This window comes from Neoarius graeffei, chromosome 26 (genome assembly GCF_027579695.1).
Source record: "Neoarius graeffei isolate fNeoGra1 chromosome 26, fNeoGra1.pri, whole genome shotgun sequence".
Taxonomy (NCBI): Eukaryota; Metazoa; Chordata; class Actinopteri; order Siluriformes; family Ariidae; genus Neoarius; species Neoarius graeffei.
Genome location: NC_083594.1, coordinates 52,048,157 through 52,064,844, shown reverse-complemented (window position 1 = coordinate 52,064,844; position 16,688 = coordinate 52,048,157). Strand labels below are relative to the sequence as shown.

Sequence of the window (16,688 nt, the reverse complement as noted above, 5' to 3'; positions counted from 1 at the left end):
AGAACTTGCAGTGAGCGATCCTGCTCATGAAAAAGGTGACAAATTCATTCAAAAAATAATCCCAAACAGGCTATAGAATTCCATCACCACTACTACGGTACTATTTTTAGTGACCGATCTTTAGCCGTATCCTCACACCGCCACGCACGGTGGCCTGACTCCAACCTGACATTGTATATTAATTAACAAAAAGCAAGAGACCGTACTTTTCGGAGTTGGACGCAGTGACATGCGAAGCCTCCTGTGGAAGCAGAAAGAGCAGACAGTCCTGATATCAACACAGCTTTAATACATCAGCATGTTACACAGCTCCATCAATCAGGTTCCAGTTTACATGGTGGGCGTTGTATGTATAAAAAGTCTCAAAGCATTCAAGTGTTGAGAGTTTCAGAATGAACAGAGTTTGTGTGCACGTGTGCGTGTCTGTGGTTGAAGCTGAAGGAAGTCTAAAGAAGGGTGTTAGGACAAGTGACAAGTTAAAAGAGCTACTATAGAGGGCCTGAAAACACTTGTGCACCAAAACACTTTCTTCATAATTATTTCTTTGGGCTTTGTGTAAAGCCTGTTGAGCACTGCTGCGTGTGTGTGGTGTGTGCGCGCGCACGAGTGCAATTTGTAGAGGGTATATTCTAGAAGAGAAAGCCTGACTGCTCTATGAAGGCCAGTGATTACATTAAGGGCAAATGGGAAAGAGAGAGAGGGGACGAGAGAGACAGACAGACATGGAAAGAGGAAAAAAGAGAAACAAGGCCAGAGAGGACGGAGGGTGATCAGTAGCGCCCCCTGTCCATCTTCAGCAGCTGCAGCTCTCTGCTGATGGCTTGGCTCTCTCGTTTCTGTCCAGCTTGATCGGCTCTGGGAACTCGTTATACAACTCCACCTCCGTTTCCTGAAGGAAGAGACGCACATTAGAACCAGTGTCGTGCAATATTTTTGACGCCCTGTGTGTAATTCAGGCCACAGAATGAACTTAAAAAAAATTAGATCCAAATTAAATCATCCTGTGGCCTAAACTGATCATGTTACTCCACTAGGAGGCGAAGTTGAGCAATAAACTCTGCTCCTGATTTTTTTTTTTGCTCATTAGCAGGCTAAACATTTGTCAAAATCACATTTCAGCTCCCACAAAAAGTGTGTGAAAGTGAATACTTGGTTTTACCATACATGGACATAAATAATTTGGAAATTAGGTGCCAAACATTGAATTTACTCAGGTTTTTTTTTTTTTAACTGACCTAATGATTAAAACAAAAAAAACAGTAGAGAAACAAAAATATATTATTTGCAAACATATTATACCAATTCATCACACTCAACAGATCAAATTGCTCACTTATACTTGAGACTACGTCAAAATATTTTTAAATAAATCATGCTTTGCTCTAGTTTCTTGTCTGTAACCAGGTGCCATTACTTTTGAAACGACATGGTCACTTCAGGTTCGAAGGAAGAAAGCATGCAATCACGTTTTTTTTCCCTGAATACATTCTGAAACTGCACACTGTTACTGTTTGCTAGTGTTGGTGTGTGTGAGAGAGCCGTGCCCATGTTTGTGCGCTGCGTACCTGTTTGAGTGCGTTGCGTGCGATGGTCTGAAAAGCCTGTTCTACGTTGATGGCCTCCTTGGCGCTGGTCTCAAAGTAAGGGATGTTATTCTTGCTCTGGCACCAGGCTTGTGCTCGTTTAGTGGTTACCTGAGAGACGCAGAGTAACACAGGACGAGTGACTGATTGAATCCTCCTGACACCCACAAACCTCTGCACAGTTTCATTTCTCACCGAGTGTGTTTGTAGGCCCCAAACATGCGCTAAATTGTTGAAATGGTGAAATTTTCTGTCAGGAAAAAAATTTACAAATACACTCGTCCAAATACACCCGTCTCTGACGACAGGTAATAAACTCTGGCACGATGAAGTTCCCCACAGAGAACCCAAACACAAAGTCACATGACCCCCACTGATCATTTTGTCAAGTTCCCGGAATGGTAAAACTCCACATTGGTTCACTTCATCGCCACACACAGTGGCTTTTGCTCATCCAAAAGCACAGCTGTTTATGTGATTTATGAGAACACGCAAAACCAGGCTCCTGCAGCACTCACCTGCCTGTTCTCCAGGTCGATTTTGTTTCCGAGCACGACGAAGGGGAAGTTCTCAGGGTCTCGAGGGCTGGCCTGGATCAGAAACTCGTCCCTCCAGCTGTCCAGTGTCTTAAAAGTGTTCGGTGCCGTGACGTCAAAGACGAGGACGCAGCAGTCTGCGCCACGGTAGAACGCCACGCCCAGTGACTGGAACCGCTCCTGACCCGCCGTGTCCCATATCTGTGGACCCAAAAAAAGTCAATTCTGATTATTTTATAGATCTGAAATGAAGCTGCATGCTGATGCTCAGAGGTGAACCTGAACACTCATCCTGGTGTCTGAACTTTTCTGTGAAAAAAATTAAACAAGAAACGTTCTGCTTTGTGCATCACTGCTGCAGAATGGTACTGACATCAGTCACTGCGTCCCTTGTTATTTCTCAAACTACCCTGCACCTGCTCAGATGGGTTATACTCATGTTAGTTCCTCAAACCCCTTGAGGCCTGGAGCGTCACGCTGGATTTCCATAAAAACAGTCGTAGCTATATCAAAACCCATTTTGTTCTCAGAGTGTGAGGAGATTTATTCCGATCAGTGCATGACGAGGGTTCGTACCTGCATCGTTACAAGTCGATCATCCACCATCACCTCTTTCGTCAGGAAGTCAGCTCCTATTGTAGCTTTATACTGATTGCTAAACTTCTTGTTCACATACTGGTTCATCAGAGAGGTCTTTCCCACTCTATACATACACACACACACACAGAAAAAGAGGAACCGAAAGCTTTTACATTTAAAAAAAAACAAAAAAAACAAAACACCACACGTGATTAACTAAAAATAAATAGGAATTAATGATCGGAAACACCACTTGAATGTTGACTGATTAGATCAGAAGTATTCTGTTGAAGAGAGATCCATTTATCCGAGTGCATGTTGCACTTCGGGGCAAATTCACTGACAAATTGTTCCGTTTAAAGCTGGACGATGTTTTCTTTTCACTGTACGTACACAAGACGGCTGCTGCATCATGTGGTCGCTTAAAACACCACTTGTTCATATCAGAAATCATAATGTGGTGCAAAAAAAAAAAATCCACGTGATAAGTGTCTCAGCAACTAGCTCACTTTTGTTCCAGCGTCTCAAATCACATATTCGTGCACTCAGACCTCTACGAAGGACTTAAAGTCACCAGTTTTCTGCTTATAATTAGCATTTCTGTATCTTAAAACCCTTTCACAAAGTATTCAAAAACTTCCTGAAAGGTCTGTTCTACGAGTTTTCTATTGGAGACGTGGTTCATGACAACAGCTGAAAGTTTTAACAAAGCTCATCCGACAGGTGGTGTCGTGGGCGTTTGCTTTTAACCCTCCAGACACGAACACAATCAGCTGATAGTGTTCTGCAGGACAGCATTGTGAATTTCCAGCCTCTGATCACCTGTTTAACGAGTTACTGATTAAGCTAAAAATACGGTGTTCGTGAAGGTGTGCAGTGCTGCAGCATTTCCTCTCTTGTATGGGCATGATCTCGGAGCAGACGCTCACCCTGAGTCTCCGAGGATGATCACTTTCAGCAGAACTTTCTTCCTTGAGGTCATTGTGTCAGCGCTGTGTGAGAGAGAGAGAGAGAGAAAAACATACAGGATGAGCAGATGACCATCAGGTCACGTTCAGAAACAAAAACAGCCCGTCTTCCTGATGACGCAAGAGAAAAATCAACTGATGACCTGTATCCAGCTGATCAGGCTGAACGTTTTTTGGGTGACAGACGACTGACATTGAGGTTTGACATTTAAGCGTGAAATTCTGACTAATTTTCTTTTTCTTCATATTATCTTTTAAAGCTGGCTGATACCCAACACCAGTTGCATGTGTGATTTAAAAAAAATAAAATAAAATACAAACAGAACATGCTGCTTCAGACAGAAGTGAAACTTGACTATTTTTTTTAAAAAGGTGAGATTAATGGTGTGAAATTTCTAATACCACCACTCTCAGTCAAACCACTTTAGATTTCAAGATTATAAATGTGAATCATGTTGATCCTCAAAAGCAAGCTCATCTTGACATTGTTTATGAAAATGTTATTTAACACAAGCAACACCAAAAGAAACAAACTGACATGGATTCACCAGAATAAAATTTCAAAGAACCCCTTTTTCAAAGATATATCAGATTTCTCAGTACAGATCAGGACTGCGGTCCTCAGTGGGCTGAATAAATACGCTAAATGAAGAAAAATGCAGAAATGCTGTGATTTATAATCCAACTTGCATCCATCTTGAAAATAAATCAAAGAAATAAAGTTTACTTGCTTATCATTCAGAAATGCAGCAAAAGTCTGGAGTTGAGTTGCAAACTAAGATTTCATGTCTTGAGGTGAAATTACTCGCAAAGAAAAATGGTTGTAAAACTGGTGTGATTGCTGCCCGAGAGGTTTAAAAAAAAAAAAAAAAAAAAAAAAAAGAATCCAATCCATCATAACTTGTTTGCCAAGAAAACAGAAAATGAAACTCTAGCACTCGTCATGCTTGGCTGTCCACACACACACAGACGTTTATCAGGTTACTTGTCTTGTCAAAAGATGCTGTATGTTGTCTGATGTTTCTGCAGAAGTTTTATGATTGATCGTGGAATGCATCTTGATCGCCATCATGCACCAGGATCACAGGACACGACTGACGCCTGGGTGACACAGCCCTCGTTTCCCACCAACAGGAAGCTGGTTAGAAGTATGGATGGAGTACGAACCACAGATGCTCTCTCAGAAGCCAAAGTCTGGTGCAATTGATTCAATATCAAAGTCATAACACCAGGCCTTATGCACTATACACAATGATCAGTCTCAGTCCTGGAGATTCATCAACCAAAGTGGATTTATGCGACTATGACTGCAGCTGCAGTGAAAGTCAGGTGCTGCGCTGGTGACTCAGCTCTGAACAGGTTGAACACGACACCATTACGAGGAAAACACTCATCACTTTTTGTGCACTAAACTTTGAACGAGTCATGTGTTCTCTCATACTTTCTCTGTCTGCAGTCACGAGGGCTGACCGAGCATGCTCACACACACAGCAATGCAAGTGGACACTTAGTGTGTATAGCAGAGTGAGAGCTCATGAGGAACAGCGTGTCCTGCCCTGACGACGATCCAACGGTCAAAATAAACTACAGACAACACGTTTCGCAAGTGCACAGGGTTCACTTTCACAACACACAAAAACAAGGCTCGTGCAGGAAATAACTTTCACTACAGGAGTGCAAGGTGCTCTAAATAGATAACCTGCATATTAAGTCAAATCTATACTCCGTTTGGTAGATGTGCAACTTGTCTGATCATGGCAGAATTAGGATACGGGCGATATTAAAAATCCAAGCCCTCAAGGCAAAATACAAAAGCTGCAGTGGAAACAGCAGACTCGCTCGTCACGCACGAGTTGGGAAAAGGGTTCAGCTGAGCGTGTTTTTGGCTACAGGTCCTGTCTATGTAAACTAGCGGGATAAGAACATCCAAATGGTGTGAAAATATGTGGAATTCTTCATCAAGGCCAACAATGTAAACACAGCCACAATATGACACGAAACCAAGACCGACCAGCCGTGAATGTTTTCTATATTAAAAAAAAAAAAGAAAAAGGCTTCATCACAGTGGGTCCTCAAGGTCCTTTTTTTTTTTTTTTTAACTAAGAGGCACTTTGCTCCAAGTTCACTGCATCATTTCCTCACAAGTAGTCCACACCCACTTAACCTCAAGAAACCTTTTCTACAAAAAAAAAAAAAGTCACATTTTGCACATGCACTCTCTGGCCAAAGGTATGTGGACACCTGACCATCACTAATCATGTGCGTCTTCCTCCAATTATATAAATTAAATTTTCTAACATTCCAAATTTCTCTTCAGTACAACCAAGAGGCCCAAACCTGCTCCAGCATGACGATGCCCCTGTGCACAAAGCGAGCTCTTTCAACACATGGTGTTCAGGTTGGAGTGGAAGAACTCGACCAGAGTTTCCCACAGAAATTTTGGAGACTATGGGGGGGGGCGTGGCGTGCAGGTCCAGTTGAATTGCAGGGGTGCGCGGGGGGTTGTTTAGCGCGTGGCGCATGTGTCCGGTTGAATTGCAGGGGTGCGCGAGGGTTGTTTAGCCTACTAATACTACTAAACTAAAACTAACAAAGAACAAATTCGTTGGTATTGGTTATGCACCCTGTATTTTATTTTAGTATGTTGCTACAGAGCCCTATTTACAAAGACCACACCCTGCACTTGTGCATTTGATTTTTCTTGGCTTTGAGGGGAGTGGGGGAAAAAAAAAAAGTTCGAGTGCCCTTTCATAATTTATATCTTCTGGTTGTGGCCCGTTAATGGAAATCCTCAAGCAGACGGCCAGGTGCACTCCTTGCAGTCTGCTACGAAGGTCTGTTTTGACCTAAAATGGCAAACAACTTGTTACTACAATGAGTCATGCGATTGTAGAGCTCACTCTGAAATATTTAATTAAATGAAAGTGAGATTGAACTTAGGTGGGATTTGAGCATAAAAACAATGGGTAAATGAAAATTGAAGTTCACATCACTGGTGAATCAAAAACAATCACCAACTGAGATTCACATCAATCAAAAACGATCAAATTCGAGTCAAGAAGTTAATTTAATTAAGTAGGTAACTAACATTACATTCCCTTAATTATGTGGCCTAATAGCTCCACCTTTAGAAGGTAGCCTATTAGAAAAGGCTAAAAATAATTTAACGTCTTCCGTCTCACCAGTAACAAATCACGTTAAGGCTACTAGCACTAATTCTCAAAAGTGGCATCGAAGTTCGCTCTCTGTTAGAATAGACTACTTTTCCCTTTTAACATGTACATGCAGACCTAGATTAGTTTATCGCTGCTGTCACTTCACGTCTCCATCACTTGGATAGACTGCGCACATACAAGGTCAAGCAGGAAGCACTTCGCCGGTGAATTTGGAAATGACCTGATCCTGGTAGGATGATAAAGTTAATCTGACAAATTAGATAACTACGTAGGGCTAACTAATATTGCCTCAAAATAGCCTACTGTTGCCTTACAGAAAAGGTAGGTTTTCCAGTACGAAATGGAAAAAGTAATTTTACTGAAACAATACACTTAACGTCATCCATCAATGCGCTCTCCATACGCCTATAAAGCACAATAGCGTAGCCTAAATGTCACCTTCTCAGTCATGTCAAAGGCTACATAAAGTTGTATAAACTTAACATGTAGATGCAGACAGGATGTAGCTTATCAGAGTTGTCTCCTCACACTGGCTCAGATAAGGCAACGCACGCAATGTCAGGCCGGCTGTGTCAGCGTTGCCATGTGTGCGTGCGGGCACAGACTGAGACTATGGCGGCCCAAATTAGACTATGGCGGGGCGCCATAGTCTCGTCAATGTGTGGGAAACACTGTCGACTGTCCTGCACAAAGCCCTGAACACCTTTGAGATGAACTGGAACCACAGCCTCCTTTGTACAACATCAGAGTCTGATCTCACTCATGCGCTTATTGCTGAATGAACACAAATCCCCACAGACACGCCCCAAAATCAAGTGGAAAGCCTTTCCACAAGACTGGAGCTTATTTTACAGCAAAAAAAAAAAAAAAGGAATGAATCTGGAATGAGATTTACAACAAGCACATACTGGTGCGATGTGTGACTGTCGTGTTCACATACTTATGGACATTGTGTATATTAACGACGGACTTCTTGATCAGTCGATAGCCATCATTTCATTCAAAACTCTTCAGGCGGGTTCTTTAGACGCAATCCTTTTCGAGCAAACATGAAATGCCCGAGCGTCCATCCTCCAGAGATAAGGTTCAGCGAGGACATAACTGCTGTCCTACACGTGCCAACTGGACGATCCACGATTTTGCCATCACTATACAACCTACGTCTTTTATTTCTCCTTTCCTGTCCTCTTTGTAAACATGGAACCAAATTTAGCAGTACTTCCTCTTTCTCATGCTTTATGGCTCATTTGCATACTTCCAACAACTTCTACATTGCAGTCACTCACGTTGTTGGCAGTCTGCAATGAGAAATATCATCTTCCTGTCGTGTCGTACAAACTGACATGAAAATTCTGCTGTGCTTGTGCAGTACAATTACTGTGGAACAGCAGACCAGACAGCGGTTTCATCTTTGCACAACAACCTGAAATACTGACGCTGTAGCCGCACGATTTTGGCGTTTAATCACTGAGGATGGGAACTCTCAAACAGCAGCTTGGTGAAAGGAAATGGAGAAATTCCCTGCAGGAAAATAAATTGGTTACAAAACACACAAAGCAGCTTGCTGGGGAAATGGATTTGGATGCAAAGCCGAGAGGCAGCGGCGGATATGAATCTGGGGCTGAGTGGCGGAATGGGACTTGATGACAGACTGAGCTAATCGAATCCAGACTCATGAAAACACGATGAATGGCATCTCTGGCTCAACTGCAGGAGGACAACAAAAACAAGGCAAGTTCTGAGAAATAGCTGTGGGGTAAAGAAAATAACCTGGAGACTCGGCTCAAGACGAAATCCTGATGTGCATGCACAAGCACTTATTGTGCACTTGAGCACACACACAAGTGAAAAAACAAGTTTGCTGTTTACCTTTGCCTTTAGGCACACTCACTTTTCAATTCATTTTGCAATTTTCATTTTTAGTCCAAGCTGGCCAATAAACATCACCTTCACACAATCACACGGTTAATCACACGGACCGTTTAAAACACACAAGATGGTGGTGAAAATCAAAAGAAAACAAGTGTTGCCATGCAACCAAAAAAAAAAAAAAACCCTCACCCGGTCGTCCTTATGATGAACATGAAGGAGGATATTGTGAAAAAACAATTTTAACCTTTTTGGTGACCTTGAGTTTCACCTTGTGTGAACATATTTGGCCAATAAACATGGTTCTGAGTCTCTGCTGCTCTCAGCCAATCAGAGCACACCGTACTGCACGACTGTTACACTCTTACAGCACGAGGACATAGTGGCTGCCGCCTCAATATGAAGCGGTAGCCACAAAAACCTTGACCGGCTGACCCCCAAAATGGAGGTTCTATTTGAGACCAATGCCCATCTATCTTGAAAATCTCATGAAGATTGGTCCAGCCGTTTTCCCGTAATATTATCAAAAAAAAAAAAAAAAACCACTGAAAACAATACCTCGCCACCAGTGGATTCCGTCCCAGGTGAGGTAAAAACAAACCAACCCCACCGAAAACAATACCTCGCCCCTGGTGGACTCCGTCCCGGGCGAGATAATAAACTGAGACATTATTCCCCCCCCATACCAACACCAAGTATCAGCCATCATCGATCTCTGTCCAGTTTTGAAAGAAAAAAAATAAAAATATCGATGAGCAAAAGTAAAGCAAATTTTTTTTTCTCTTCAACGAAGCACTTCAGTGAGCGAAAATACAGTAAGATTTATTTAAAAAAAGGCAGCGCTTTTTTTTTTAATTCCATAGAACCTTCCAAAGTATTTTAACCCCCCCCAAGAGTGTCTTTGCACATCTTTGTATATTACACAAAATGCCAATCAAAGGTTTAGACACACCTACTCATTCATCGTAATGACGAACTGTAGATCCATAAATAAATGGCACTAATTGGTTTCATTTCTGAGAAAGATATGAGAATTATTTTCCATAGCATCTCTTTCACTGTCAGGGTTTACCTTGGAGTTGTTAAGCTGAAAGATAACGAAAGCGAAAGCAGCTGCAAGGAAAGGCGGTGCTCTGAGGGCCCCACCAAAATAAATAAATAAAATCTAACTTGTACTGCAAAAACACGCAACAATCAATACACAGCTGTTTCATTTAGCTGTGGTTGGCAAGGCTGTTTCTTTCAGAGTTTGATAGCAACATAATGTGTTTATACTCGCAATCACAGAGCACACATAGCAAAAGGGTTTTCAGTGCCGTCATACCTTCTGAGCAAAGAAATGACATCTTTAAGAGTAACAGACAAAAAGTATTTGTTCAAGTCGGCAGCGAGGTATTGGGATCTGATCAGACACCAGAACAACATTAATCTCAACCTAGATCTGACACTTTTCCCACCCTCCCACTGATTTAACAACTAATTTTAGTCTTTAAAATTATTATTTTTTTAATTATATACATCACCTCTCTCGCATCCTTCCTTTGAATATAAATGAGATTACAGCTCCAATTATGCAATACGAGTAGAACAAACTCCAGCACAACAGGTACTGAGCCATATTAATTCTAAATGGTGGGGAGGGAAGAAAAAAAAAACCCCACCAAGCAACTCCGTGTCCTGACCCTCAGGTTCTCCGGTGAGGAATCTTGCTGAGTCTCTGAGGAGCTTGTGTGTGCCAGCATTATGAAGAACTACAAAATTAATCTGCAGCCATGTTACTGGATCTGAACTGAAGCTTTTTTCTTTTCTTGCTGGAGCATTAAAAATGTTGGCCTTCTTCAGACACGACAGCCTGAACCAACACACAAGCGTTATGATCTCACACACGTTTCTCATTTCAGATGACCTACATCTCGCTGATTAAATGTTTCTTGTGAATATAAAATGACTTCATTGCTGCTGCTACACACGAAACCATACAAGAAACCCTTGAACTCAGACAAGCGTATCTTTATTACAGACTGTTCTGAGACCGCTAAATCTGTCCAGCAAATAATGATGATTAAGCTCCCAGTGAGTGAAACGTCATTTAAAGCCTTACTGTAACAGCACGAGAGGAAGATCAGCTGTGACAATAACACGCATTCATACTAAATCAGAGAAGAATACTCATTTTGGTTCATTTTCACAATGCACATAATTAAATGAAAAAAGCAAAAGAAAAAACCCATTTGAGGAGTGTCAGTCTGGAAATTTGCTCCGAAACAAGTCAATTGGTCAGAAACACAGTGACAGACAAGGTAAACAAATGTTTACCATCAAGTGCATGTAGAAATCATAACCACCTGAGCACAGAGAAATGAAGCATGGACCTGGTGCAAAGGGGTGACCGATACGACCAAAATATCATATAATGATCCTTGAAGACATTTCTATGATACGTGATGTGCATCATGATAGAATGGTTTACCCGCCCCAAAAAAAAGGAAAAATAACAAAGCCGAATCTGACGAGTCATTTATTTATTTCATGTGAAGAAAATTCATATTTTAAAATGGGACTTAACATTTATATTAAATGTTTCCTATTAAATTACACGATTAAAAAAAAAAAAAGTGTGAAAGTTAATTTTATACTTTTAAAGACTCAAGAACAAACCACAGATCAAAGTTCATCACTTATTAATTTTGCAATCATGATACTTGCAATATTTCAGAAAAGCATACTGCAACATCACAATACTGATATACTGTCCAGCCCGAGCTGGCGATCAATAAATTGACGAGATTCTTGTATAAATAACTCGCTTAAAACATTTGGTCACTCACACCTAGTCTTCATTTTCTTTTTTTGCTCTTTGGTCGAAATCTCTAGAACACATTGCATTTCTGCAGCGCTATTACAGCTCTGTCCTTTGGCTCGGTTTTATATCTTACCATTGACAGAAAAACAACTGCAACCAAAAACGCATGGAATCAGTTGAATCGCTGACTTGATAGAGTTCACTTGGAAGCAGCAGAGACCACGTCCTCAACCGGATGCTCTCGGAGCGGTTGTTTGTGTCTCATCACTGCGTTCTCCAACTGAACTCGAACACTTTACCAACAAGAAATGTCAAGCTTTTCACAGCTGTTTACACAAAAAGCAACATTCTCAGCACCACAATGACACCGGTTGACAACTGTTGAAATAGATGAAAGAATCCAACTTTGTCCAAAAAGTAACCAGAAAAGTAAACGGTTGAGAAACCCTCAACAACATTTACACCACACGTGTTTACGAAACACTTGACCTGGTGGAGTTCCTTAAACAAACACCATCACCAAATTTGCATCTTTGTCTCATCACCTCCTGAAGCTGAAGTTCCTCAAAAGACATGTTCTGCAGCAACCTGTCTCCCCCACCCCACCCCCACTTTCATCACAACCTGTTCACATGGAAGAACAGAAATCTCCCATAAATCTCCGGCAGGTGGTTAATCCATGGGCCTGTAATGTGCTGATGTTTGCCTTTCGCTAGATTAGTGCATTGATCATTGAACAGCATCTCAAACATTCAGCTCAAGGAAAAGACACGAGTTCATACACAGCAGAGCACCTGTTCCACCCTGGAAAAAGAGGGTGTCTCTGATTGCCCTCAAAAAGCGACAGATTTTTCTCTTAGCTCTGAAAGACAGTGCACTAGACGACAAAAAAAACAGCTTTCCTGACAAAGTGCTGCATCACTCTCTTTACACAAAGAAAGGTGAGGAGGCGAAATCCTACTGGCAACTCGATCAGCGGGTAGTCAGACAGCATTGTGGGTAACGATAAACCATTAAAAATCAAGTAAACGTGACAAAAGAAGCCCCCCCCCCCCCCCCCCCCAAAGTTACTCAACTGAGAACTTAAGGCAAATTAAACCGCGGAAGGAAACATGGTGCAGCATCACAGCTTAGGTTACTGCCTCAAGTTCCACATGTTCTCCCAATGGCTGTTTGGGGTTTCTTTTGGGTTCTCCGGTTTCCTCCCAAATCTGTGGATTAGCTGCTCAAAATTGCAACTAGATATGAAAGTGTGTGGTGCTCTATGAGAAACCAGTGTCTCATCCAGGGCAGATGACTCCAGGTCCATGAAGCTGTGCGTTTAACTACAAATAAACGTGTCACAGCACATGATTTTAGACAACTGGGAGAAAGTATAGATGAGAGGAAGCAGGACGTTTTTGTGTAAAGCCAACCTGCTCATTTAAAAAAAAAATCCCATGATAAAGCTTCATGTCAGGTTTCTATTGAATTTCAGTCAGTCAATCTTCCTTCCTGACAGAAACGTGACAGTACGCTGTCTGAATCTGACTCAAGCTTTTTTTTTTTTTTTGTCATGCGAGTTTGATGCATTCAGTGCTGAGTAACATGAACGGTTCAACTTGCGTCCTGTTTCTCGTAGCAGATCGCGGGTAAAGGGGTGTTGTCGTCAGTCGAGGAGGTATAACGCCTGACTGATGTACAAAACTGGAAATTCATACGACTGGAGTGGTGTGTAATTAGCTCAGCTTTCTTTTGCAAGAAAGGACAGGTATTTCTGCAGGATAACACTCCATACATCGAAAAAAAATCTGTTCTTCACTTCAAGTTTTGGTACAAAAGGATACAGCAAATTAGCTTTTTGCAAAAAAACACAAACATATGGCATCCACACTTCAGGATATGAAAGCAGAGTCTAAACGAGTCCAGAACTGATCCTTCATCTGTGCTGCGTTCTGGGGCCGTTTCCGACTTTCCAGTAGGAAAGATCTGTCTGAACAGCTCTCCAACTCGTATATTCCGACTTGAGAGCTTCTCCGAGAGCACAGACACGCATCTCTGAGTGACTTAATTTTAACACGGAGTGAAAGATAACAGCAAAGTCACAGCTTTATGCAATTTAAGGTTTTTGAGCCGCCTTTCGAATAGATTTTCACACTGCCACATCCCATCCCGTGACAGACTTAAAAAAAAATTTAAAAAGTCTGAGCCCAATCCTGGAAGAACAACTCCCATCAGTCTCAAATGTGCATGCATGTCAAACTTGCTCCAAGCTGACCGATATACACTGATCAACAATGTTAATCCGCTTTCTGCGACGCTTTTCTGATCAAATCGCATCCATAAACAACAACTCCTGAATTCCAGTTTCTGGAAACAGCGAGGAAGTATTTCTGAGTTCACACAAAGATCACTCTAATGCGCTAAATAAAAGAATCCGAGTTCCCAGTTGAACATTAGTCCAAGTGTGATAACCGGATATGATCAGAGGACAGACTGAGCTTTACGATGACACGTATGAAGGAATATCATTTATCGTGCTCATGTGTGGCTGTAATCGCTATAACTAAGTTCTTTTGTCCATTCGGTGTGTTCCTCACACTGCCCTGGGTGTCACTGCAACAGGGCGACTCCATATTTAATCTGGAACCCATGACACCGGGCTAAAGTCGGATCACATGGTGGATAACTACAAAGGAGCATTTTAGTATTCGGCTTGGAAATGGACGGATGGATGGGTGTTCCTCAGCCAAGCATGAAGAGACAGAAGATCAGGATCATAAGGAGCTCTCTTTCGAACATCTCCACAGCTTTATGGTGCTATTCTGTGAATTCCTGGTCGACTCAGGGCGTGGACTTCCCCCATCATAAAAAGTCACATAAACAACTGATTATTACTACATCTTAAAACTCCTATCTAGCTCATCCTGTACCGACCATTTAACTAAAACAAACATTAAACCAGTCAGTGTGTTCGGTTGTGCTGAATGACTCAGTGGTGCATTTAAAAGTGACCAACCACCAAGATTCATAGCTTCATGTCTGAATAGCCATCACATCTCCAGGGCTTTAATAAAATACCCATTTTCTTTTAAATATATAAATTATGATAGACAGAGCAATACTAACAGCATTATCTTTCTTTCTTTCTCTCACACACACACACACACACACACACACAATATGAATATGCAGATTAGCTCCTCAGCTAACGGTGCTGTCAGATGTTTGAACCCGAGCTCACTTCGTTCTTCACTAAACATGAGAAGTCATTAAAAATTACTTTTTGTGTCAACGTGAAATTTGCCTATTTAGATATTTATTTATCTTAACACCATAAAATGCCATATTAGCGCACTGGGAGCTCAATGTAGCTGAAATAGTTAACGGTCGAAAATACTGCTAGTCAGAAATGCTAGTTAGCTAATTGCTAGTTAGCCTGGCTAGTTAGCTTGCAGTCTTTTGACACCTAGTTGGCATTTCTTGATATAATTAGAAGATAACAAGGTCAAATTCACAGACTTGATATAGTCCTGGGTAAATTTAATAACGTTTGCAATCAATAATCCGACTCACCTCAGTCCAGAAATGAAACCGAAATAACGGCAAACGTCGGTTGCGTTTTAGCAAACAAGCTCGCGCTAATGCTAATGCTAAGGCTAACTGACTCCTCTTCGCTGTGTCACTACTGTTTTTTTTTTTTTTTGTCGTTCGTGATTTATTTACAATATAAATATTGGTTTACCAAATCAATCTGACGTAATAAATAATCCCCCCCAAAGTGTCTCTTTTTTATAAACGCGCCTGTTTAAACCCGAGTGCTGAGAGCAGAATAATCTCCGTCTTTCCGGCCCGGTTCTGTTTCTCTTTTCTTTTTCTCCTCAGGATCTACGCGAGCTCCTCGCTTCCTTCAAAACAAGCCCGAGAGAGGGCAGTCCGCGGGTTCTGTCCTAAATCACACTCTGGTCACTATCTCGGTGCACTCTGTACAACAGAAAATCATTGTTTCATGTCGGTCATGTAGTGCACTATGTAGTGTTTATGGTGCGATTTGAGACGCAACCCTCTCCGTCATCACTCTTGCTCCACCTTTATAATGGGGGGGAGGGGGGATGCAGTTAAAGAATCAGAATCATGTTTATTGGCCCAGGATTTTAACACACACAAGACGTTTGGTTCCGGCAGTTGGTGTCTCTGTAGTGATAAAGAGGGGGGGAGTGAATATATGTCATTGTAATATAAGAAAAATGTATATATGTGCATATAATATACAATCTGGACAATATAAACATTGCACAAAATAATAAATATGCAATCTACAATAACATAACTATTATATACAATACACTTTATATACAATACCTATATTATACACAATATGTCTAACATGTCGCTTCCACAATATCTATCTATCTATCTATCTATCTATCTATCTATCTATCTATCTAGATAGATAGATAGATAGATAGATAGATAGATAGATAGATAGATAGATAGATTTTGGACTGAGGGTTTAAGATTTTGAATTTATTTAGATTTTGCTGTTTATTTATTTAGATTTTGCTATTTTGAAGTTAATTCTTAGGTTCATTCTTATTTAACTCGGCAGTCTGCAGATTTTCATCCTCCTCAATTTCTAACCAGCAGAGGACAATTTTCTATAAGATTTTGGGTTGTCAAGTTATGGAACAGCATTTGCCATCTGGCCAAAAACTGCTCCTCTGAAAAAAGGTTTCAAGTGATGTTTAAAAGATCACTTGATTGCTGTTTTGTAATTGATTTCTTTTAAAAATATTTTGTTTATGTATGTATACATGTATGTTCTTTTTTTGTGATTACTTTTTGCGACTAATGGTTTGCCATCACTATTATGAAGTTTATCTTTATTATTTTCAACGTGTTAAAGTCAATTTTTTTTTTTTAATATTATGAGATTTTGTTATAGGTGGAGGCTTCATATAAGCCTATTGGGCTTTCTGCTTCTCCTTGCACTATATTGCTCATTTTTATCTTTTTTGGTTAATGTGTTTTTTAAATTGTGCTAAATAAATTCAAAAAATATATATATATATTTTTTGTGAGTCTGTGCACATGCGCAGTCATTTCAACAGACTCCAGTAATTTAAAAAAAAGGCTGACAGGAAAGAACAATCTGTTTATCTGTCTGTCTGCCTGAATTTAACATATTATGATAC

The 16,688-nt window shown here is 40.9% G+C and overlaps 1 protein-coding gene across 1 annotated transcript; it reads right to left on the bottom strand.

Annotated features, from left to right (window-relative positions):
• Window positions 1-269: 269 nt before the first annotated feature.
• On the bottom strand, window positions 270-15,405 carry rab7a (RAB7a, member RAS oncogene family). The gene is made up of 6 exons (XM_060910580.1): window positions 15,070-15,405; window positions 3,628-3,690; window positions 2,696-2,822; window positions 2,102-2,320; window positions 1,566-1,694; window positions 270-889 (listed from the first exon to the last, which is right to left on the bottom strand). The coding sequence occupies exons 2-6, from the start codon at window positions 3,678-3,680 to the stop codon at window positions 794-796; spliced, it is 624 nt and encodes a 207-aa protein (XP_060766563.1). The 5' UTR covers window positions 3,681-3,690; window positions 15,070-15,405; the 3' UTR covers window positions 270-793.
• Between the last annotated feature and the right edge of the window lie 1,283 nt (window positions 15,406-16,688).

Bases quoted from the DNA above. Each gene is read 5' to 3' on its own strand.
- rab7a (XM_060910580.1), bottom strand. From the start codon at position 3,680: ATGACCTCAAGGAAGAAAGTTCTGCTGAAAGTGATCATCCTCGGAGAC. The intron at 2,823-3,627 runs GTGAGCGTCTGC...GTGTATGTATAG, and splicing joins ATCATCCTCGGAGACTCAGG to AGTGGGAAAGACCTCTCTGA. The intron at 1,695-2,101 runs GTGAGTGCTGCA...TGCGTCTCTCAG, and splicing joins TCGACCTGGAGAACAGGCAG to GTAACCACTAAACGAGCACA.